The 24,150-nt window shown below is 40.8% G+C and overlaps 1 protein-coding gene across 12 annotated transcripts in view; it reads right to left on the bottom strand.

Moving 5' to 3' along the window:
- TANC2 (tetratricopeptide repeat, ankyrin repeat and coiled-coil containing 2) overlaps positions 1–24,150 on the bottom strand; it is a 593,041-nt gene that overhangs the window by 309,536 nt on the left and 259,355 nt on the right. The window contains exon 1 of one of the 12 annotated variants that reach the window (XM_034755962.1): positions 21,246–21,412. The exons of the other annotated variants lie outside the window; for them this stretch is intronic. Within the exon in view, the coding sequence (XP_034611853.1) occupies positions 21,246–21,273 (28 nt within the window). The 5' untranslated portion in view covers positions 21,274–21,412. Of the gene's footprint in view, positions 1–21,245; positions 21,413–24,150 lie in introns of those variants that run through there. 12 annotated transcript variants of the gene reach the window in all.

Raw genomic sequence — 24,150 nt, 5'->3', positions numbered from 1 at the left:
AGATCTTCCACAGAGCAGGAAAACAAAAAACAAAGCCAGCATCTTCAGTATATATAAGGGGACCCAATTTGCCAAGAAAGTGGGAGCTAGAATTTTTATCTACCATTTTTCAGAGTAGCAGCCGTGTTAGTCTGTATCCGCAAAAAGAACAGGAGTACTTGTGGCACCTTAGAGACTAACAAATTTATTAGAGCATAAGCTTTCGTGGGCTACTGCCCACTTCTTCGGATGCATATCTACCATTGTTCAAGGATGAGTAATCACTGCTGGTGGTTTCGAACCATTCTCTCAACCCACCAGAATCAGTAATAACTTTCCCGAAAGTGAAAAAAAAATATAAAAATTAAACATTTATTTTAGATTATTATAGTGTTAGAACGCAAATCCTGGACAAATGTAATTAATTGGAAATTAATTTCCTACTCAGTTTAGGCCTGGTTTTCAGAAGTGCTGAGCACTCATCTTCCATTAACATCCATGGCAGGGGTGAGTGCTCAGCAGCTAACAAATCAACTCCCTTGTGCTTTGACACCGGAAGACGTTACCAGCAAGAATACATCAATACAAAAAAACCAGTCAAGTTATGCATTTATACAGATGTAGAAAACTGAAACAATGTGGTATAAATATACATCATCTTAGATGTTAGAATAATCAAAGACATGCCTTTACACCTGATTAACTACATGATTGGGACAAATACTCTCATTGTGCAAGATTCAACATCTCCTGTTCCTTTAATTGAAAGCTAAGAAAGCCTCATCACCAGATATTTAGTCCTTCGAGGAGACTTCCAACAAAAACAGGGAAGACAAATCTCCTTATTCCTGATGTTACTGTGATAAGAAACAAGCAGAAACAATCTGGGTTTTGTTTTTTAAAAGACGACTTTCAGGCCTTCTCCCACAGAGCAACACAAAAAGGGTATAAACATTTTTTTTTCCTTTGTAGGTCAACTTTAAAATAATTGTAGATTTGTATTTTTGGAAAGTGATTATTTTGAAGGCGTTGCCCCATTTTTACCAATTCAACAACTGTTCCCATGGAAACAGAAGCAAGGGGGGAAATGCTAACAGCAGAGATGTTTGAACTTAATCAGCTATTAAAATATCTCTTGAACAGTTCACCTGTGTTGTTTTTTTTTTTGTCTGTCTTGTCTTATTCATAGATTCTTCAGGGCACAGGATATGTCTTATTTAAATTAATAGTATTATAAACTTTTTAGAACAACACTGCAAGTCCCCTTTTTTAAACAGTACTAGATGACTTTAGGATCTAACAGTCTCCTTAAGTCTGTAGTACAGTACACCATCTTGGTAAAAATTAAAATTGAATAGTAAAAGATTTTCCTGCTATTACAGGGGCATTATTTGAAACAGCACAAATCAACCAGAAGTGGCAAAACCTTTGTCAACCACTCAGTTGCCTCTTTTAACCATTACCCATTTTATAAAGCTGAAGAATGCCTGAGTACCATGCAATAATTGCCTTTAGACCAGTGGCTCTCAACCTTTCCAGATTTCTGTACCCCTTTCAGGAGTCTCATTTGTCTTGTGTACCTCCAAGTTTCATCTCACTTAAAAACAACTTGCTTACAAAATCAGACCTAAAAATACAAAAGTGTCACAGCACACTATTACTGAAAAATTGCTTACTTTCTCATTTTTGCCATATAAAATAAATCAATTGGAATATTAATATTGTACTTACATTTTAGTGTATAGTATATAGAGCAGTATAAGCAAGTCATTGTATGAAATTTTAGTTTTTACTGACTTCGCTAGTGCGTTTTACGTAGCCTGTTGTAAAACTGGGCAAATATTTAGATGAGTTGATGTACCCCCCGGGAGACCTCTGCGTACCCCCAAAGATACGTGTACCCCGGTTTAGAACCGCTCCTTTAAACAGTATTATAGTGGTCGCCAGTTGAACTTAAAGAAGAGGCATTTGAAAGAGAGGACGGAGAAAAACATAAGCACATGGGGACAGAGGGAGTATGTGACAGAATGAAGAATATTGATTCATTAGTTTTTAGTCAAACTTTTCTGGGCAAACTCACCTTGGTGCAACTTTATCTGATGGAGACTTGAAAATCAAGTTAAGTCTGGGGATTCCACTATATTATATATATATAAAACTACTTATAAATAAGCTTGTACAAGAATTCCAGTGTGCATTATATTTCAGCTTGTATTATATTATGGTAGCATCTCCAGAGTTAAGACTGTGTTGCAATTTCCATTTAAAGCAGAATTAAATTCTGCTGTTTTACACTGTAGTCATAGAATCATAGAATTATAGAATATTAGGGTTGGAAGAGACCTCAGGAGGTCATCTAGTCCAATCCCCTACTCAAAGCAGGACCAACACCAACTAAATCATCCCAGCCAGGGCTTTGTCAAGCCGGGCCTTAAAAACCTCTAAGGATGGAGATTCCACCACATCCCTAGGTAACCACCCTCCTAGTGAAATAGTGTTTCCTAATATCCAACCTAGTGGTGAATTCCATCTCCAAATTTGGCAGAATCATCCTTCAAAAGAGAATTAATTTTCTAGGATTCTTTTTTATTTAAAAGTTTACATAATTTCTGCAGTGAACAGCTTTAGAAATACTTCCTTTTTGAAATTTAGACCGGTTTTCAGATTTTTGGGACCCGTTAACTTAAAAAACGGAATGTTCTACACCATTCAAATTTCACCCACTAATCATCTTCACAATGTCTCAAATATAGGCTAAATGGAAGCCAACATCAATAAAATCAATTTGAATATATTCAGTTGTGAAAATATATCAGTGATATTTGTGATGGAAAGAGGTAACTTATGCTAGTGGAGGACAGAAGTCCCAAATTGATTAATTTTTAATAATAAGAGAGATATTACAAATAATCAATTGCAAGGAAATAACCAGCAAGTTCACTGTGAGACAGCAAAGACTTCTCCTTCTGGACTGCAAAATGCAGAGGCCTTGTAAGCCTCTGATTTTTGGTTTCAGAGTAGCAGCCGTGTTAGTCTGTATCCGCAAAAAGAAGAACAGGAGTACTTGTGGCACCTTAGAGACTAACAAATTTATTAGAGCATAAGCTTTCGTGGACTACAGCCCACTTCTTCGGATGCATATAGAATGGAACATATATTGAGGAGATATATATACACACATACAGAGAGCATAATCATCAGGATTTTTGATCTCGAGCTTGGCAAGACTGATAGGTCCCAAGGTAAACCACTGTGACCTGTTCTTTGATGTTATCTGGAAGATTTTAATTTGGTTTTACTTAAATCATTAACCGAAATTTTATATCACTCTCTCAAAGGAAAACATAACGCAAACATCTTGGGAAATTTATGCAAGCTACAATGTAAAAACATGATGATTTTTAACTCACCTATAGCAAATCTTATCACAGAGATTATCCTCCTGCTAGCAAAGCAAGAATTCTTTAAGATTAGTTTAATGAATGTGTGTACTGAAGAGATGATATCATAAAATCATAGGGGTTTCACTCCCCAGTATCTTTAAAGGGTTTAAGCCAGCTTTCTTGACAGAAAAAGGAATTGAAATGAAATGGTAACTGAAACTTGTGCCGTGACTGCTTCAGAGAGACAGGCACAAAAATATTCCCTCTGCCTGCTGGTTCCTTGAGTCAGTGGTCATGTGAGAAAAGCTCCTTTTTTAGTAAAGTAACTCCTGTTACCACTATGAGAAATAAGTATCCTACTCATTTGGTTAAAAGAATACTTACGGTATATTTCAAACAAAATAATTATGACCCGGTGAAGGGACATGCCTTCACCTTGGTGTGTCAGAGACTAAGGAGCTCTTCTGCCTGTTCATCACTAACAAGGTGCACCTACAGTGCTGGTTCAGCCTGGAGGAGGAGGACCTTAAAAAGGGGAATCTGCCACAGAAAAGGGTGGTAAGCAGGAATAAAACTGCTCTACCTCAGACATTACTGACAACAGACAGGTCAGCTCCTGAAGCTGCACTGACTGATGACAAAGCAGTACACCCCCAGAGGAGGGGCAGAAGGTAGGCCCTACTAAGGGACAATAGCTTCTGATAGGCCAAGCTCATAAATCTGAATCCCAAAAGACTGCATGAGAGACAGGCCACCTTTGCCTTTTTTCAAATTGACAGTGTTCTTTTAACTCATATATTGCATATATCTAGAGATCCAAATAAATCATATTTTTTGCAAATAGCTTACATTCATCACCAAGATGTTTTTCATTTTACATTGTTCTGTTGATTTCTCCAGTGACTATTCCCAAAATCAGTCTTTAATTATAAAAATTTTTAATTGTGACCCTACACAGGTAACTTGTCAGATAAAATCCAAGCAAGGACCAAAAATAAAACCCAAATCATTATTAAGCAAACAATATGCATAATAAATTAGCTTTACTGTAAGCCTTAAAAGCCATAAAACTCAGGCTACAGCAGATCATGAAGAGGAGAGAAAAAATAATATCCTGTTCAGTCCTAGAGACTTCAACACCAACAACCATCCCAATTGATACCTACTGTGACGAGGCTTAGTAAGAGGTAGTTTCTCAGAAAACCAGGCTCCAGAACATTCAAGGATTTATTTTGAAATATCTGATGTGACAAATTGTATAGTATTCATGCATTACTCTTTGCAGATTCTTCTAACAAATGCTCATGGCTGCTATTTAGTATATATTATAATATGTTGCAGTCACAGAGTAAACAGAGGAAGAGTTTCCATGCCATGGTCCTCTAATGAATAATAATTAATACACCTCTACCTCGATATAACGCTGTCCTCGGGAGCCAAAAAATCTTACTGCGTTATAAGTGAAACGCGTTATATCGAACTTGCTTTGATCCACTGGAGTGCGCGGCCCCACCTCCCCGGAGCACTGCTTTACCACGTTATTTCCAAATTCGTGTTATATCGGGTCGCATTATATTGGGGTAGAGGTGTACCTAACTCTTACATAGTGCTTTTCAACCACAGATCTCAAACCACTTTACCAAAAAGAGGTCATTATCATTATCATCATTTTACAGATGGGAAAACTGAAGCACAGAGAGGTGAAGTGACTTGCCCAAGGGCAACCGGCAGGCCAATAGCAGAGCTAGGAATAAAACCAGGTCTCCTGAGCGCCAGTCCAGTGCTCTAGCCACTAGACCGCCCTGCCTCTAGCTTCTCCCTCATTAATGTCTTCTCCCTGGAGTTAACATACCCTAGCTGACATCTAATTTTCATAATGGTAAAATAATTAAAAATGATCTCTTAACTGAACTTCCATTGCTTTTCATGATTACGATGATGCATGGATAATGATTTTTTAAATTTGCTTATAATGAAAACATTATATAAATTCATAATTACTCTCTAGAAGCCTGAAAAATATTATATTTACCAATGTCAGCAAAAGGTTCCCACACCTCAAAATAAATTTAATCCCACACTTACTCCCTCAAGTAATAGTCTGAGCTAACCTTATCCTTATCCCGGCTAAATGATAAGGCTTTGTTGGACCACTGAAGGACAGCAAATTCCACAGTAGAGGGACCTCCACTAAGAATCTTGTGCTGTGGATTTGTGGAGGGAAGAGAGATCTCAAGGGATGGGGACTCTGTCCAAGCCATTCCTCCCCTGAAAAATAAATTAATTTTGTTCCCTATAAATCAGTCTCTGAGGCTCCTTTTAAAACCTTGCAAGATCCCTGCATTGCTCTTCCCATTGTTTATCTCCTCTTAGCACAAGACCCCATTTGCCTCCCATTTCCTCCTGCATACTGGTTGGCTGCTTTGTTCTTTACCAATGTTGCTAACTTTCAGAAATTTATCATAAGCAATGCAATTTTGGCCATTACTACAGGAGCTCTAGCAAAAACATGATAAGCTCCTGCTTTCTTGTGAGTTGTGAGAGAGCAAGGCCCACCCAAACAATGGGCTCTCAGCACTTTCATTTGCTGCTACTTATTATTAACCAAGCTAGACCTAATTGCTACCTTATGGGAGATGACTATCATTCAGATCACATATATAGAGGTGTATGAGTGTTCTACTGTCTCCCTGAAGAGAGATCTGGTTCTTTAGCTCAAGTGGTAAAGGTTCATCCTTCTAAATCCAGATGTCTCATGTTCAATCCCAACGGATGACCTTAACGGGGCACAGTTACACTTGGCTATGCCATAAAGCACCATTTCTCAAACTTGGGTCTGCAGACCCCTGGAGGTCTACAAAGATACTCCAGATGGTCTGCGACCCCTCCTGATCAACTCCTCTCCCTCCCTTTATCTCCCGGTGGCTACTGAAGCCAAATAGGGAGATTTTAGGAGCTAAAAGTCTGGCGGCACAGTAAGGCTAAGGCAGGTTCCCTAGCTTTGCGCCACTCCCGGAAGCGGCCGGCATGTCCCTGTGGCCCCTGGGGGGGATGAGGGTCTCCACGCGCTGCTCCTGCCTTGGCCGGGAACTGTGGCCAATGGGAGCTTCAGGGGCGGCGCCTGCGGGCAGGGGCAGCACGCGGAGACCTCCTTCCCCACGCCTAAGAGCCGCTGCCAGAGAGATGTGCTGGTCGCTTTCGGAGCCGCCCAAGGTAAGCGCCCCGCTGGAGCCCACACCCCGTACCACGCTCCAGCCCAGAAGCCGCACCCTGCACCCAAACTCCCTCCTAGAGCCCACACCCACTTCTGTACCCAAACGCCCTCCCAAGGCCCGCACCCCCTCCTGCACCCAACCCCCTTCCCCAACCTGGTGATAGTGAGTGAGGGTGGGGGAGAGTGAGTGATGGAGGGAGGGGGGATGGAGTGAGTGGGAGGCGGGAAGAGGTGGGTCGGGGGAGGGCTTGGGGGAAGGGGTGGCGTGGGGGCAGGGCCTGGGGCCGAGCAGGCAGTTGGGGGTCCCAAACAAGTTTTAAATCAAATTGGGTGTCCTTGGATTGCTAAAGTGTGAGAACAGCTGCCATAAAGATAAATGGAATAACTACTAAACCATACTCTGCTCACACAGCTAAGAATAGAAACCAGGGATCTTAATACCCAAATGTTCCCTACTCACTCACAAATAGATGGAAACAACTACTGGACTTTTGGCAGCCCCATATGAGATGAGTTTGGCAGGTCCCAGTTCCAACTTTCATGTTGCAAACTCACCACTGTGCTTTGCAGCGGATTGAAAACTCTTTGGTAAAGAGAATGTCTATTATGTGTTTGTACAATACTAGGATTAAAAAAGGGGGTCTGAATGTGAAACATTGGAGAGGGATAGTAATATATTAATAGGTCATTACTCTCTTCACTATGATAAAAACTGCACCAATGCCACAGAAGAGTGCAGTAGGTGAGGCCACTCAACGCCTGGGCAACAGAACAACCCAATGATTTGTCACTGTGTAACCCAACCAATTTAGTTTACCTTTTGGTTTTCATATATCACATCACAAACCACTAGACAGAGACCGTACATAAATCTTTTCAATGTATACAATTACTGAGGCTCTGGTCTGTACAGTTTCTCACTGTATCAGCAAGGAGATGCCATTAATCTAGTACCACTGTATTACACATGATAGCTTAAAACATTTTTGCCACTTAAGATGGGACTATGAATCAAATCAGTGGCAAGGGAAGGTAAAAGCAGATGCCCCTCTCCATTATGATTGTGAGGAAAGAGAAACATGCACCAAAAAAAAAAAAAAAAAAAGAGAGAAGAAAAGCTGCTGGAATTAATTATTTTTAACCTAAACATTTTTTTTTCTAAAATTTGTTTAAAAAAAGAACACAACGTTACTTTTCACTAATCACTACTCCAATAGATATCTGCTACATAAAGCTAACCATGCAAAAGAAAGCTCTGCAAAGTAAAGACACTCAGTGAAAACCTCCTAATATGCCTGACCCAGAATATCTTAAATAAGATGTTTCTTCATTAAATTTTATTCAACTAGTGATAAGGCATTATACTAAAGCAAATAAGCGACAGAGCATGGATCAACATAACCACTCTGGCATCTAAAGAAAACACAGGTTTACCTGTGACCAGACAATGCTATTAATATATACAACAATGTTAAGTTATATGTCCCCGTTATTCTGCAGACAATGTAAAAACTACCTTTCTTTAGGGTAGATAATTTCTGAAACATTTCACAAGACCATCTGTTTTATATTTGGCTCATCTTCCATCAAACATGCAGTCAAATCAGGCTCAGAAAATCAGAATGTTAGATTACTGCACAATATTGAAGCAGCAGCACTATCACGCAGACAAGGTCACTCAAAAAGTACACACCCATATTCCTTTCTTTATAAAAATCTAATGGAAAATAATTTTTAATGAAGGAAAATATAACAGTTTGCACTGTTAAAAATCCTGCAAATAGTTTTTTCTTTAAAAACCAGCAAAACCGATCTAATGCCTTGTTTTATCTCTCAATTCCTTATGCTTACCTTGAATGTACTGTTACAGAGGTATGTGCATGAAGGCTAACAGCAGGAAGATGGCGCAAAATTCAAAACAAGAAATAATGTAGCAAGGTCAGATGAAACCTTACAATGTCAGAAAGCTTCACAAGGAAGCGACAGTAGAAGAGATCACGTGGTTTGAATGCTACAGAGGCAGGTAAAAGGGTTAATGAACCATGAACAAACTCTGTGTGCTGTAAAAAGTGTTAAGAAAAATTACCTGAAAAATATAAGCAACAAGAGAAAAAATACATTAACTTTCTAAAAGATAGGCTGACCTTCCATGTTTGAAGCAAGAGTTAGAATTAAGAGATGCACCCAGACAACGCAGGGCTATCAGTCACTTGAAATACTTGCCATATTTGCTTCCTCTCCAGACAAACAACCTTATCTCTTCAAAATGACCAAACTCATGGTATGTCTAGACCAGGGATCGGCAACCTTTGGTACGCGGCCCACCAAGGTAAGCACCCTGGCGGGCCGGGCCAGTTTGTTTACCTGCCGCATCCGCAGGTTCGGCCGATCGCGGCTCCCACCAGGCCCGTCCCATCAAGGTGCTTACCCTGGCGAGCTGCGTGCCAAAGGCTGCCAACCTGTCAACATAGCTGCATCTATCCTGGGGGTTTTGTTAGCGTATAGCTAAGCCAGTCAGGGGAGTGATATTTTCACATCCTTGACTGACATAGCTATGGTGATATAATTTTTCAGGCCCAATTCTAACAACAACATTTTTGACAAGATCATTACCTTCTGGAAGAGAGTGGACATGTCTCAGATACTTGAACATTTCAACCGTTTCTACATAAGCATTTTTGAGAAGTTACTCAATTTTTGCAGTACCACAAATGCAACCTCATAGTCATCTAGCGCAGACAGGACACTGGCATTTTTGCTACTGTGTCTCCAAGACCTGCTTTGTGCAAGGCCAGGTAAGGAATCACACAAATGTCCTGATTCCTGATGGATGGATCCTTTGTCCCACAACAGAGAGTCTGATGTTGCAGCCTTCTAAGTGAAAGGAGTCCTAGGCCGTATCAGAATGAATATTTATGGCAACAGAATAGATAGAAGACTTGTGGATGGCCAATTTGGGAATGTTTTACATACCTCCTTACCAGCCTGAATCTCAGAAAAACACTTGGATGTGTGGCTTGAAAATGTAGCAGGAAAAGATTGCTATGGCTTCCACCTTGCAGTTCAGGGGATCCCACAGAGACGCATGGATGTCGAATGGGAGGTCCAAGGGTTTTGACTAAGAAGCCACTGCAGCGTTAGATCAACATGTCCAGAGATCCTAGAATTTTGAAGTCTAGCTTGTAACATTTTTAGGAGAATTTTCACTAAGAGATTAGAAGGCTGCATCTGGAGCAGCAAATCTCCACATAACTTTTAAGAGGGAGGGACTTGTCCAAAGGCCTATCTCCTCATCCTTAAGAAAATGGGTATTCCCATCTCATCTTCCTCCACCTGAGACTCCACAAGGAAAATCTTCAGCGTTTGGGTCATAGGAGACATACAGCCACTCCTAGAGGGAAAGGGGTCGGGTGGGGTGGGAAAAATCACATATGGGTGCTTCTGAAGAGAGAATGGCAGGGTGCAACATGCGCTATCTCAGAATCATATTCCCTCACCTAAAAGGGGGTCTGCTTACAGGAGGAAGGAAATGACTTTTTGAAACCTCCTAGTGAAAGAACCCTGCCAATCGCAGAGAGGGAAGTAGGACCCACAAATGATTTGCTTAGGCAGATTCTTGGTGCAATAGTGGCATGGGCCTTCAAAGATGATAGCAGGGAGGCCTTCTAGATTTTGTTGATGAAAGCAATTGTCACGGGTTAAAAGTTTTTACTTCTCCCTCTGAAAAAAGGAGAACATTATGGGGTGGACAGTACGTACTGGAAGGAAGTGCTGAACCTTCTCTTCCTCTCCATAAGCCTGGCATTCTACTCAGATCCAGACCTACCAGGTGGGATCAGAATCAAAGTTAGGTCACAGAGTTTGGGCCTGCTTCCCATTGGTGAGCAGCTAGGCAAAGAAATTTCCACATGGCTGGTCATTTCAAGAACAATGGTTCTCCAAAGGAAGACTAGAGGAATTCTCTTCAGTCAGGGCACCTTTTCCACTTCTTTTATAATAAAAGACAAGTACCTACTTTGCCTGTGTTGTCTTCCATGACTTCTGTGGCAGAGGCCTAAAGATGGGACTTCAGCTTAAGGCACTTGTTGCCTTCTTTACCAAGACACAGTAAGAAACTGGAGAGCTTGGACAAAGAAGACTTTAAATAGGAGAAGACCTGGTCTTAAGTCTCTTGTTCTGAATTGTTCATTTGTTTCCTGACTGACACCAGACGAGAGAAACAAATGAAGTAAAGAAAAAGCATCAAATAATCTGAATACATGTCACTCCTCTCACAGTTAACCAGGATTCACTTGTCTTCTTTTACATTATAAACCTACTAGTTATTCTGTTAATCAGAGTCTGCCAGAGCAGATGAGTCCTGAATTTGTAAGGTGACAAATGACCAAGAAAAATACCATCTACCCCCCCTCGCCTCCCCCAAAAAACACTATAACTCAGGCCTTCTTTGTACCTTACAAAGAAGCAAAAAAGAACAGCAACCTAATTTTATTTTTCTTTGCAAATCACCTTTAAAATAACTCCTTGAGGAATTGTCTTTACTTTCCTCATAAAAGGGCAAAACCACTGCACTGAGAGTACAGTTTAGAGCAGTTCACTCAGTGAGGCCTAGTCTGCACTACAAAGTTAGGCCAACATAAGCTGACTTTAATCGACCTAGTTGTGCATATGTGTACACTAAATCTGTCTCCTATCGACAAAAGCACCCTGTTACAACGACGCAATGACATCACCTCTCCAAGCAATGCATAGTATGGTCGACGTACTTAGGGTGACACAGTGCGAGTGTAGACACTGCATTACCTGTGTCAATCCTAACAGTCCAACAGCAGCTGTCCCACAAGCCCTGTCCCCGTGATAATGGCCTCTGTAGTCATAATTTTGAACTCCATTGCCCACAGGCCACACTGAACTGGAAGCCCTCCCATCCCCCATTAATATTCCCTGCATGTTTTTGAAATGCCTTTTCCTGATTGCCCACCTTGGTAAGCACATCCAATAGCTCACTTTTATTGTGTGCATCTGACCATGCCAGCTCCACACACATAGAGAGCTACTATATGTGGTTCTGCTTCGAGCAGGCAAGGAGTCTTGGATCTACTTGGCTGGTGGGGAAAAGAGGCTGTGCAAGCACAACTATGAAACAGCCATAGAAATATCAACATGTCCATGCAAATTGCACCAGGGATGCTGAAACAGGGCCAGGGCAAGGATAAACAGCAGTGCTGCATGAAAGTGAGGGAATGTCACTGGGGCTGCCAGAAGGTGAGAGGGCAACAAGAAATCTGAAACTGCCCCGCAGTCCTACTGCTTTTACAACTAACTGCATGCCGTACTTGGCTGTAACCCCACCAGCAACTCTCAGATAACTGTACACTTCACAGGAGCAAGAGGCAGAGACCCTTCCTGTGAACAGCAAGGCAAGAAGCTGGGGGGCAGGAGAAGAGATGCAGCTGGGGATTCAAACCATGCCAGGAACTGTTTGAAACTCCACCAGAGTCAAGCTAGTCCTGCCAGCCAAGCACAGATGAGCCCATAAATGAAGGAAAACAGAGCTCGGGTAAGCATATACATGCATTTTTTCCTTAACTTTTTTTCCTTTTCGCTGCCTGAAACCTGATCTCCCTTCCTCCTTCCCTCCCACCAGCCATTCTTCCCCCATTTAAAAATGGCGCTCAACTCACTTGCAGTTTTACAGAACAAAGGCATGGACCTTTGATTGCTTAATTTACTAGTAAAACGTTAGAAAATTAAATGTAAGGGAATACATTCAAAAAAATCAGCATGGCAGTTTGATTACACAATCCACATCAATCGATATCCTGTGCTCAGGTAGAGACAGAACACAGGTAGACTCGGCATCCCTGTTGAGCTAGGTGGGAGGGACCACAACGAATACTTTGTTTATCTGAATAGGAATGTGCCTTTTATACTCTTGAGAGATCTCGATTAAACTTTGATGGAAATACTCTACCATGCTCTCTGGAAGATTTTTAGGAATGGAAGCCATGGCTCTTCCACTGCAATAGGAGAATTTCCCATGCTACTCTGTGATAAGTTCAGTAGGCACTACTGAAGTAAGCAGTATAAGGGCCCAGGCGGCTTCTGGACACCAGTAGCAGCTGGGTCTCTGCAACTTTTTTCACCCTCAGGAGTGAGATATCAGGCAAAATCACCACTGCCTGTGAAAACAGTGCCAATATTATACCCAGGGAGAGACACCCCGTGAGGCTAGGCTCAATGCTCCAAAGCTAAAGTGACAATTAGTATTTCTTATTAAAGATATTTATGCGAATAACATAAGGGGGAGGGAGGGTTGAGACTTCTTTTTCCCTTTCCTTGTGACTGTAAATCTAATAGTGTACCTGCAGCATCTAACACTGTTAATCAGCTGCCTCTGGCATGGTGGCCTTGAAAGGTGCTCCCACCACACCTGCTGAATGTCTGACCCTGATCAGGAGGAGAAAGAAGAGGACCGGGGAGGATATGTTCTCCGAGATCCTCCAATCCTCTACAGCCTTGGACCACGAATGCAGATCTCAGAGGGGCCACAGGTCCAAAAGAGGAGAAAACGGCTGCTGTAGGGGAAGGAAAAGGACTGGCAGAGGCATGGGAAATGAACCAAGACATCATAGGTTTGCTCAGGTAACAAACTCAGATGTTGCAGACCATTACTGACCCACATGTCCAAAGACCCTGGACTCAGCAGCCTTCCAAACATTGGCAAACCCCGTGGTTTGCATTCCCTATAACCTCCAGTGTACCAGGTGGCAGCATGGTGTAGATACTCACCCGTATCACTCCATGCTGGGAGACAACAAAGAGAATTACAGCTACACATACACCAAACTGTGAAAGCGACAAGTTGGCACATGTACAGCCACAACCTACTACACTGCCGTAAGCTTTACATACATTAACATAAATGTTCACTGTTGACTTCTGTTTTTACTTGGGGTTTTAAAGTATGATTCACCCTGTTACAGTGTTGATGAAAGGTTTTTAAACTTGTGTCTGTTTACACTTTAATTTTGTTGCTGTTTTCTTTGCACACAATAGAGTTCTATTTCTGATAACTCAGATTATCTTTATTAGTTTATACCAAGCATTACAGAATTCAGAGTGGGAAGCAATAACCCACCCATATTTAATCTCTGTACACACGAGACACTATTTCATAAAAGCATCAGACAGCACTACTGTGGCTGACTGTTAAAATGGTCTTGTAAGGCCTCCCTCAGCCGTATAAGTCCATGGTTGCCTCTTCTAATAGCCTTCGGATCTGGCTGTTCAGCAGACAGCCTGTCCACCTTGCCCCTCCACTCTGGCGGTAGCTTTCCCCCTTTGCCTCTCAGATATTATGCAGTACACAACGTGCAGCTATAGCCAATGGGATGTTTGCCTCACTGACATCCAATTGTGTGAGTAAACACTGCCACTGTCCCTTCAATCTACCAAAAGCACGTTCAACAGCCAATTCTGCATCTTCTGAGTTGGTAAATGAATTTTTCTTTCGTGCTGTCCAACTGGCCGGTATACAGTGTCATGAGCCAGGGGAGCAGGGGTAAGGTGTATCCCCCAGATTCACTATTGGCCTTTCTACATTACCAACGGTAATCCAGTAGTTGCACTTGCAGCTTTTTGTCATTCACCTTTCCTGACCAGCCCACATTAGCAACAGTGAAGCGCCCCTAATGATTCATTAGCGCTTACATAACTATGGAAAAGTATCCCTTTCTGTTGATGTACTCTGTGGAAAGGTGGGCTAGTGGCAGAATGGGGAATATGGGCAAATCCATCTGCTATTTCCTGTACATTACCCAGACTAACAATCCTGTGTAGCAGGAACTACGTAAAGGCCTTACACACTTGGGTGATAACAGTCTATGCTGTCAAACTTCCAACTGCAAACAGATTGCCCTCTGACCAAAAGCAATCTGATGTTGCAAGCTTCTAGTGTGTGATCACCACTCATTTCTCCACTGTCAATGCGCCTCTCATTTTGCTGTTCCTGCGCTAGAGGTCTGGAGCAAGCTCAACACGCAGATCAAGGAACTTGGCCTTTCATATCCGAAAATCTTGCAGTCACTGCTTGTCATCCCAAACATGCATTACATTGCAATCCCACCAATCAGTCCTTCTTCCTTGGGCCCAAAAGTGACGATCCACCGTGTGGAGCTGCTCCGTGATCCTATTTGTAAGTGCACCACGTTTTACATTGACACAAGCACTCATGGTGAGTAAGTGCAGCGCCAACACAAGTATTCAAATACGCATGTGATATATAAAAGTTGGCAGGCGTATGCTGACATAACTTGTGTCAACTGAACTTTCCAGTGTAGATGTGGCCTGAGATTGTATCTTCACTGCACAGCTAAACTGGGTGATTAGCACCTAGATTACAGGCAGAAGAGTACCCATACTGTGCCATAGCCAGAAAGTCATACACTCGTTACTGTATCCTCACTGTTTTTGCACTCACCTGTATGTGTCTGGAGGCATGATCCATGTTTTTTTGTGCTGAGATGCTCTAGGATTCTTGCCCAGTCAATTGGGAGAGAACTTGTCTGTCTTTGAGGGGGAACTGTGGGAAGGGCAGTGAAGAACTATCAGAACTTGAGTGATTTTGCCTGTGTCCTCACTGCAAAGTGCGTGGATTCCAGCCAGAGTGGAAGTAGAGTTCAGATTCTACCCTCAGTTGAATAAGATAGCCCAGGCATCCAAACCTAAGTCAGAGGTTTTTCTGTGTGGATGACAGAGAGACAGGCTAAAACCCAGGTAAGAACTGAGGTTAACTGGAAGAGAATACATACCCGGAGAGCTAAGGAAGCACAACCTGGCTCAGGACAATCCCCTATAGACATGCCACACAGAGTATCTCCTCTTCCTTGTGGAAAGAGGGGCTGAGTTGTCTCCGTGGCACCATCTTACTCCTCATCTCCTCTCTGGACCCCACTGATGATACTCCATGTCCTTCAAGATTTTAGAACTGGTGGATATCACTCTTTCACATCTAATGTTTAGATTCCATAGATTGGAATATGAACACAAGCTTTCCTACCTTTTTGACTCCCATTTGGTTTTGTAACTTTGAATGAACTAGTTACTGAACTGAACTAGTTAAATAAATTGAAAATGAAAAAAATATTCTCTCTACATCTGGAGAAGAGGCTACTGCTGAAAATCTAGCATTTCAACAAACTCTGGTGCTAAGCGCTTAGCCAGTGGTCCTGAGCAGCCATACCTAGTGGTCAGAGCAGGAGTCCACCCTCAGGAATTGAGAGTCAGCTGGGTCAGGATACCAGGGGGCACAGGCAGGAAAGAAACTGGATATCAGAACCACAAGTCAGAGATCAGGAGCCAAGCCAGATCAAGACACCAGGAAGTCAAGCCAGGACAGCAGGAACAGGAACCACAGTCTAGAACGGGGTGGATCCCAGTTGTTCGGACAGCTTCCTGTTCCTATTCTAAGTAGGGCCAGTGGCCAATTGGCTGCTCTGGGACTCCACCAATAGGACATCAGGGGCAAAGTCTCAAACTGGGGCTGGGCTTCACAGTTCCTGGGTCAGTAGTTGTCAGCAGGCTGCCAAGTGGAGGGTTGAAGCATGGCTGTTCTGGTGAACCCGGGTTTGAAGCCTATAGGTCATGAATTTTGTACTGGTAAAACTATTTCAGTTATGGGTGGATGTGATTTTTCACTGAAATAATTATACCAGTACAACTCTAGCACAGACATAACTATACCAGATTAAAGGTGCTTTATACCAGAATAGTTTAGTCATAGAATCATAGAATATCAGGGTTGGAAGGGACCTCAGGAGGTCATCTAGTCCAACCCCCTGCTCAAAGCAGGACCAATCCCCAACTAAATCATCTCAGCCAGGGCTTTGTCAAGCTTGACCTTAAAAACCTCTAAAGAAGGAGATTCCACCACCTCCCTAGGTAACCCATTCCAGTGCTTCACCACCCTCCTAGTGAAAAAGTTTTTCCTAATATCCTACCTAAACCTCCCCCACTGCAACTTGAGACCGTTACTCCTTGTTCTGTCATCTGCTACCACTGAGATGAATCTAGATCCATCCTCTTTGGAACCCCCTTTCAGGTAGCTGAAAGCAGCTATCAAATCCCCCCTCATTCTTCTTTTCTGCAGACTAAACAATCCCAATTCCCTCAGCCTCTCCTCATAAGTCATGTGGCTCCAGACCCCTAATAATTTTTGTTGCCCTCCGCTGGATTCTTTCCAATTTTTCCACATCCTTCTTGTAGTGTGGGGCCCAAAACTGGACACAGTACTCCAGATGAGGCCTCACCAATGTCGAATAGAGGGAAATGATCATGTCCCTCAATCTGCTGGCAATGCCCCTACTTGTTGCCCAAAATGCTGTTAGCCTTCTGGGCAACAAGGGCACACTGTCGACTCATATCCAGCTTCTCATCCACTGTAACCCCTAGGTCCTTTTCTGCAGAACTGCTGCCTAGCCATTCAGTCCCTAGTCTGTAGCAATGCATGGGATTCTTCCGTCCTAAGTGCAGGACTCTGCACTTGTCCTTGTTGAACCTCATCAGATTTCTTTTGGCCCAATCCTCCAATTTGTCTATGTCCCTCTGTATGCTATCCCTACCCTCCAGTGTATCTACCACTCCTCCCAGTTTAGCTGCATGAAGCTCAAAATCTTGTATCTTTCACCAAGAGAAGTTGGTCCAATAAAAGATATTGCCTCACCCACCTTGTCACTCTAATATTCTGGGACCAACGTAGCTAAAACAACACTGCAAAGATAAAACTATCAGTTTATCTTACACCTGGAAATTTAGCAACTAGCGAAACCAATATAAACCACGTTTAAATTACCTCTGTATTAGACACTGATGCAACCACTGCTGAAATACTGTTTCTTGCTCTGGTGCCCACAATTCAAAATGAGGTTGATAAATTGGAGAGGGTGCAGAGAAGAGCCACAAAAAAAGTATTAAAGGATTAGAAAACATGATTTATACTGAGAAATTCAAGAAGCTTGATGTATTAAATTGAATAGAAGGTTAAGGGGTACTACACTCTAGCAGACAAAAGTATAACAAGATCCAATGGTTGGAAGTTGAAACTGGCCAAATTCAGATGGGGAAATAAGCACAAATTTTTAATAGGGTAATTAATCACTGGAACAATTTAACAAGTTTTATGGTGGATTCTCCATCACTGGAAATTTTAAAATCAAGATTGGATTTAAAAAAAAAAAAGATATGGTCTAGTTCAAACACCAATGATTTTGGAGAAATTCTATAGCCTGTGTTATATAAGAGGTTAGACTAGACTAGATGATCGAAGTGGTCCCTTCTGCCCTTGGAATCTATTAAATCAACTTAAATTAAGAGTATCCACACAGAAAGCTTCAGCAGATTAACTAAACTGGTTTTAAATCACACCTTTAGTTAAACTAGTGGAACCTTTAATTAAACTGGTAAAATTCTGAGCATGGACCAGACATCACAGGAACTTTTCATCTCTTTTGTCTGCCTTTCTCTCTATAACTGACCACCACATTTCCTCTCATGCTTGCCCTCCAACTTAATTAGGTATGAGCTATGTGCTGAAATTTTTGTTTATGCTTATCTTTATTTTATTTGGCAGTTTAATATGTAGTCTGTTCAGCGTTTAACTTAATGAGGCCAAATTTTGAATAATATTATATAAAGTAATTACCCTTTAATAATTATTGCTATGATTAAAATTACAGAGAAACTTATTAGTTTTAAAATAATTCTATTTATAAAGACTTGCACTTAGTAGTTTGGTAATGGAAGTCTACAGTGAAACACCTGTTGTGTTGATTGAAATCATTATGACTAAGTTCTCACTTTAGTTCTCTTGTAGAGACAGCTATTGAAAAGCACAGAGAGACACAGATACTAATTACATAAAAACCATGAAACACACAGAGACACAGCATATTATACAAGCAGCAGACGTTACACCAGAACTCAGCAAATATTAATTTTTATTGGCTATCATAAGTCCTAAATCAAGTGTGCATTACCTTTTTCAGAGACCCAGGGGCAAATAAATATATATATATATATATATATATAGAGAGAGAGAGAGAGGTATACCCATCTCATAGAACTGGAAGGGACCCTGAAAGGTCATCAAGTCCAGCCCCCTGCCTTCACTAGCAGGACCAAACACTGATTTTTGCCCCAGATCCCTAAGTGGCCCCCTCAAGGATTAAACTCACAACCCTGGGTTTAGCAGGCCAATGCTCAAACCACTGAGCTCTCTCTCCCCCCAGGGGTAAGATTATTTCTGAAATCTTCCTGACATACGCACCCTTTTTTAATAGGAAATATTTTGTAGTAATTAAACTATGGTATAAGTTACAGCTAATAAAACATTTAACACTATACAAATTTGAGTTAATTGGCTTATTGGTAAATGTAAACAATTAGTTAATATATGAACATTCATCTGAGATGGCACATAAAAACTGTTATAGATAGCAGGTGGGAGGTAGCCTTTGGAAATTAGAATTCAAATTCAGAGTGGGTCACAAGTGAAAACAAATCTGACAGTCACATCTTATTTCTCACATTGACAAAGTTTGTGATGTTTTTTGCATGATTGTCTGCTTCTGTTCAAGAGATGTTTCACAAGACTGGAATACCCAGAGTGCTGCAGATAAGGTTTGAGGTACAATGGAAGAACTGAGTGGGAAAGTTTTCACAGTATTTGCACACATTATGCCTGATTATGAAAAATTCCAATTAATATTTCACTTTCATAAGCACCAAATTTGCCCCAAAATTTAACAAAATTAAATATAGGCAAAATGTATCTTAATATATGCAAATGATTTTCTCTCGGTAAATCACCAAAAAGCCACAGGTAGAAAACAGGAAGCTAAACATGTCCATTTCTCTGTATTTTTATCCCATTACTACATTAGTCTACTTTGTTACCTTCTTAAAGTAAAGATAGGCAAAAATGGGAACATTTATCTAAATCTGATTCCCCTCTCCAAAATACAGTGGGTTGAGAAGTGAAACCTATATTTGAACCACCTTGATTTTGGTTTTGCAACCCAAAAATATGACCAAAAAAGATCTGCAAAACCCAAAGCACCCCCAGATATCAGATATGTATGTTTAAAAAATAATCTGTTATTTCAGTTACTATAGCTGTTACATTACAACTGAGTTGTAAAAACTGAATTTTTTCTTCAGGACCTTGCAGTTACCTTGAGTTTGATTCAAACATCAAATTGGAATGAGACCGGAAGACCACAAACATTTGAAAGCTAACATTCTCTACAGAAAAACAAAGTAACTACTCATAAATTAGCCACTCACACTTTCCAACAATACTACTGCTCTCCAAATGGGTTGCAAATTTTATGAATCTTAATTCACCATTGGAGACCTTACTGAAAGGTCACAGCCAATATTAACAGTATGATGTCCTGAACAGATTCTAAATGAGGACATAGAGAAAAACCTGACCTAAGTGGACCTTAGCATAAAAATGGTTTTCTGATCACATGGAGTTCTGCAAGCCCTGTGCTGGTAGGATATCTTGGAGCACCTCGTCTCAGCTGTTACAGCTCTGAACTCCCCAGATCATAAAGTTCCACAATTTGACACTTAAATGTAATATGGCAATAAAACAAAACAAAACAAATGGGCTTGGATGGTTGAGGGAGGAAAAGAAAGTCTGTGAACTTGTCATTTCAGTGACCAGTAAAGTCATATTATAATTAGCATATTTTATAATATACACATATATATGCATGGTACACATGAGCAAGACAGTATGGGTGTAACATCACGCTTCATTTCCTTCTGGACTGAAGGCCCTTTGTGAACTATCATTTACAAGGAGCAATTTTTGAGGACAGAATACTTTGCGCCCCTGAACTATTTCTGCAAGCCACCTCTCCTCCAAACCAACAAAAGAGAATGAGATTCCTGCATAGCTGAACGATGCTTCGTGCAGAGTAACATGCAATGCTATCTACCCACCCGTCAGGCAGGCCATCCTGTGTAATCCCTCATGAGATTGAAACGAGCCCAAACAGTGTTCAGAGTAAATAAAGACAGACAACAAAGACCCAATGGAAAAAAATTCAGTTGGCTAGTTAACAGCAACTGCAAAAAACAGCTGGCTACTGTGTTGCTGAGGTAGTATAATTTCTAATATTATGGCATATGCTTTACTTTTAGAATAGTCACTCTTCAAAGGACCTGGTATCTCTCTATTGTTTCGTTTGTTTTGTCACTGTAAAATCTTTGTATTGCTTTTCTTTTAAATAAAAAAAAGTTCACACAAAACCCCCAATTCTGCCTGTTAATAAATAATATATGGAGATATACCTATCTCACAGAGCTGAAAGAGACCCTGAAAGGTCATCGAGTCCAGCCCCCTGCCTTCACTATCAGGACCAAGTACTGATTTTTGCCCCAGATCCCTAAATGGCCCCCTCAAGGATTGAACTCACAACCCTGAGTTTAGCAGGCAAATGCTCAAACCACTGAGCTATCCCTCCCCCCTAATAGTTCACTGGCTGTGCCCTACTGTATTAGAGTAAAAGTTAAGCAATCAAAACTAAAATATCTCATATAGTAAAATATAGTACTTAAATACATCACCTTTCTTGCCCTTAAAATGTAAAACTTACCCATTTTGTCACCTTTGCAGACATTCATAACAAGAATTTGGGCAAAACCTCAGGTAAATAGAGTAATAGTGGTATACGCTCAAATAATGATAAAGTTGCTGCTATCCTAAAAAGTGAGAGAAAAAACCCAACTCTCTTTAATGGAGTTAAACTGCTTATAAAGTGTACATGTTCAGTAATCCAATTGCATTACTGTAGTGATGTGGTCTAACTGCTTGCCTGAGAGACAATTCAGTTCCGTACAGATAAGACCTCCCACACTTAATCCCTACATCTACATTTATGGACAAAACAGAAGATGTTCTGCTGTCAGGCAACTTAAGCTATTTGCATAAGAGTGATTACCTCATTCACTTTAGGGTGTAGAATGTATACCTAGACTATATTCATTATTGTTTGTCCTTTAGGAAACTGCAGCGAGAGGAGTACATGCAAAATGGTCTCTAGCCTTTAGGTTTTTAAAAAAAAACATTACATTAAAATATAACTATATTGATGAAAGCAAGTGATATGGCAGGTATGAGAATCAGAGAGAGAGAGAGAGGTGACCTTGGACTCTCCTCTCAATTGCCACTTGCCAGCATGTGAATGAACTACTTCCTGCCAGAACTTGAGATTCCAGGATTTAAATGTTGCAGACTAGTCATAGCATAACACCTTTAATTATAACCATGCCAAGTTACAACTGACCTCATTATGCTTATACCACTGTACAATGCATAAATGAACAGAAATATAGGGAAGTCTCCCTCACATACAGTACTTGACTCCTTTTTGAAACAACACGCAGCACAATAGAAGTTTGAGCAAACAATTAATACACGAAGAGAGAAAAATAAAACCAAGTAAACATTAAGACCCGGATTTCATATTCAGTATAAATGAATTAGACTTTTCTCTGGCTATTTAAAATCTGTTCTATTTTTGTGTAGAAATTTATTTTTGTACTTTCCTTAAAAATATGTAATTACCTGCAATAATTGTTCTCTGAAGGGGCACACAGTTGCAACAAGAAATCACTAGTTTTAGGACTGCTCTTGATTTCCAGACACTAGAGAGGAACTTAAATAACTTACATTTCTGAGCAATGAACTCCTGCAGGGGGTATTGCATAATACCTTTGCAGTGGACTGCCTCCTAGTACTTCCAGCCTTCTGACTGGAAATACAGATTTGGAAATATGTGACAAAAACTTTAGAGAAACCTCAGCTCTGAGAAGAAGTGAATGGAAGAGGGATCTCTTACAGTTATAAATCTCAAGATAAAATTATTTACAAGTAAATAATTCTTTGTTTTCCATTGCACCCTCATTCTTATAGACTAAAGCCCGATACTGTAAAGGAAACCACCTAAGCACAAAGTGAACATACCTTGATAAAAATAAATGCACAGTTCAAAATTACGTTTATTTTGATTTCTAAAGAAAGCAATCACCTGGCCATAGCTATAGAATCCCTTGCATCAACTTAAATATCATATACAGTATATTGTGCCATGGCTAAGATCTCTCTCAAAAAACGTGAATAGAAAATAATATCATTCGCTGAATTGCATTTCTACTCTGAACAGTGATTTTGTAAAAGCAGCATCTTCTGATTCTGAAATCTACTCCTTGAATTATTCAGGGTAGGTCTATACTTACCTCTGGGTCCGGCGGTAAGCAAGCGATCCCGGAAGTGCTCGCCGTCGACGCCGGTACTCCTGCTCGGCGAGAGGAGTACGCGGAGTCGACGGGGGAGCCTGCCTGCCGCGTCTGGACCCGCGGTAAGTTCGAACTAAGGTACTTCGACTTCAGCTACGTTATTCACATAGCTGAAGTTGCGTATCTTAGTTCGAAGTGGGGGTTAGTGTGGACCAGGCCTCAGTCTCAGATGCTTACTTCAGTGTCAGAACTAGATTCAATCCCTTCTTCACATCAACAGAATTACCAGGCCAATAATTAGACCTGTACAACACCAGAGCAATGGGACTGTATTTTTGCCACTGAGAGCGTTACTTGGCCTGCAAAACATTATTACTATTGATAATGTACAAGAAGGAAAGAACTCAGGACCCTACAATACCATTTTTTACACTTCTGTTTTTTTCTGTTTCTCTTTTGGTACAGATTACAACATACTCTCTGTCTTAGAACATTTAAAAGAAAATTTGATAATGGGTGCCACTATTTGTTGATGAGTTTTGAAGAAATATTTGAAAAAGAGAGAGAGAGTTCCTGGCATTCTGAGATAGAAAAGTTTCAGAGTGGTAGCTGTGTTAGTCTGTATCAGCAAAAAGAACAAGGAGTCCTTGTGGCACTTTAGAGACTAACAAATTTCTTAGTTAGTCTCTGAGATAGAAGGGAAGGGAAAGGAAGGGAAGGTGGGCTTTCAATAAGGGAAAGTGATACTAGTCTAAATTTAGATTAATTGAGTGAATTTAAATTGATATACTATAGTTATACTGCTATAATCTCCTGTGCAGACTCTCTTATTCCGCTATAAGAGGGCCTTTTTTCAGTTTAGTTTATATCACTTGGGAAAGGGATTAAGCTAAACCAAAACCAGGCCCTCTTATACCAAATAAGATTGTCCATATAGTGCTTTATATTTGTATAGCTATATCATTTTAACTAAACCAGTACAATTATTTCTGCTAGTCAAGTCATTAATCTGGAAACAGGTTGTGAAACACCAGTAAACCAAATCTTTGTTTTCACCTTGTAGAAGAGTTCAAGAAGTGATGTTTCATGAACATGTGTAGAGAACACCATGTGGTTGTACTATCACCTGAACTGAAATTGATCAAATGTTGCTAGACTGTGTGAACTGAAAGCTGCAGGGCTTTCAGCTTGTAACAAAGCAACCTGACAAACATTCAAACAGAACAGGTGTCCCTTGTAGACCGCAAAATAAATGGTTACTAA

The sequence above is a fragment of the Trachemys scripta genome, chromosome 23 (genome assembly GCF_013100865.1).
Source record: "Trachemys scripta elegans isolate TJP31775 chromosome 23, CAS_Tse_1.0, whole genome shotgun sequence".
Classification (NCBI taxonomy): domain Eukaryota; kingdom Metazoa; phylum Chordata; order Testudines; family Emydidae; genus Trachemys; species Trachemys scripta.
The sequence above is the reverse complement of the archived record's forward strand: the minus strand, read 5'-3'. Positions and strand labels throughout refer to the sequence as shown.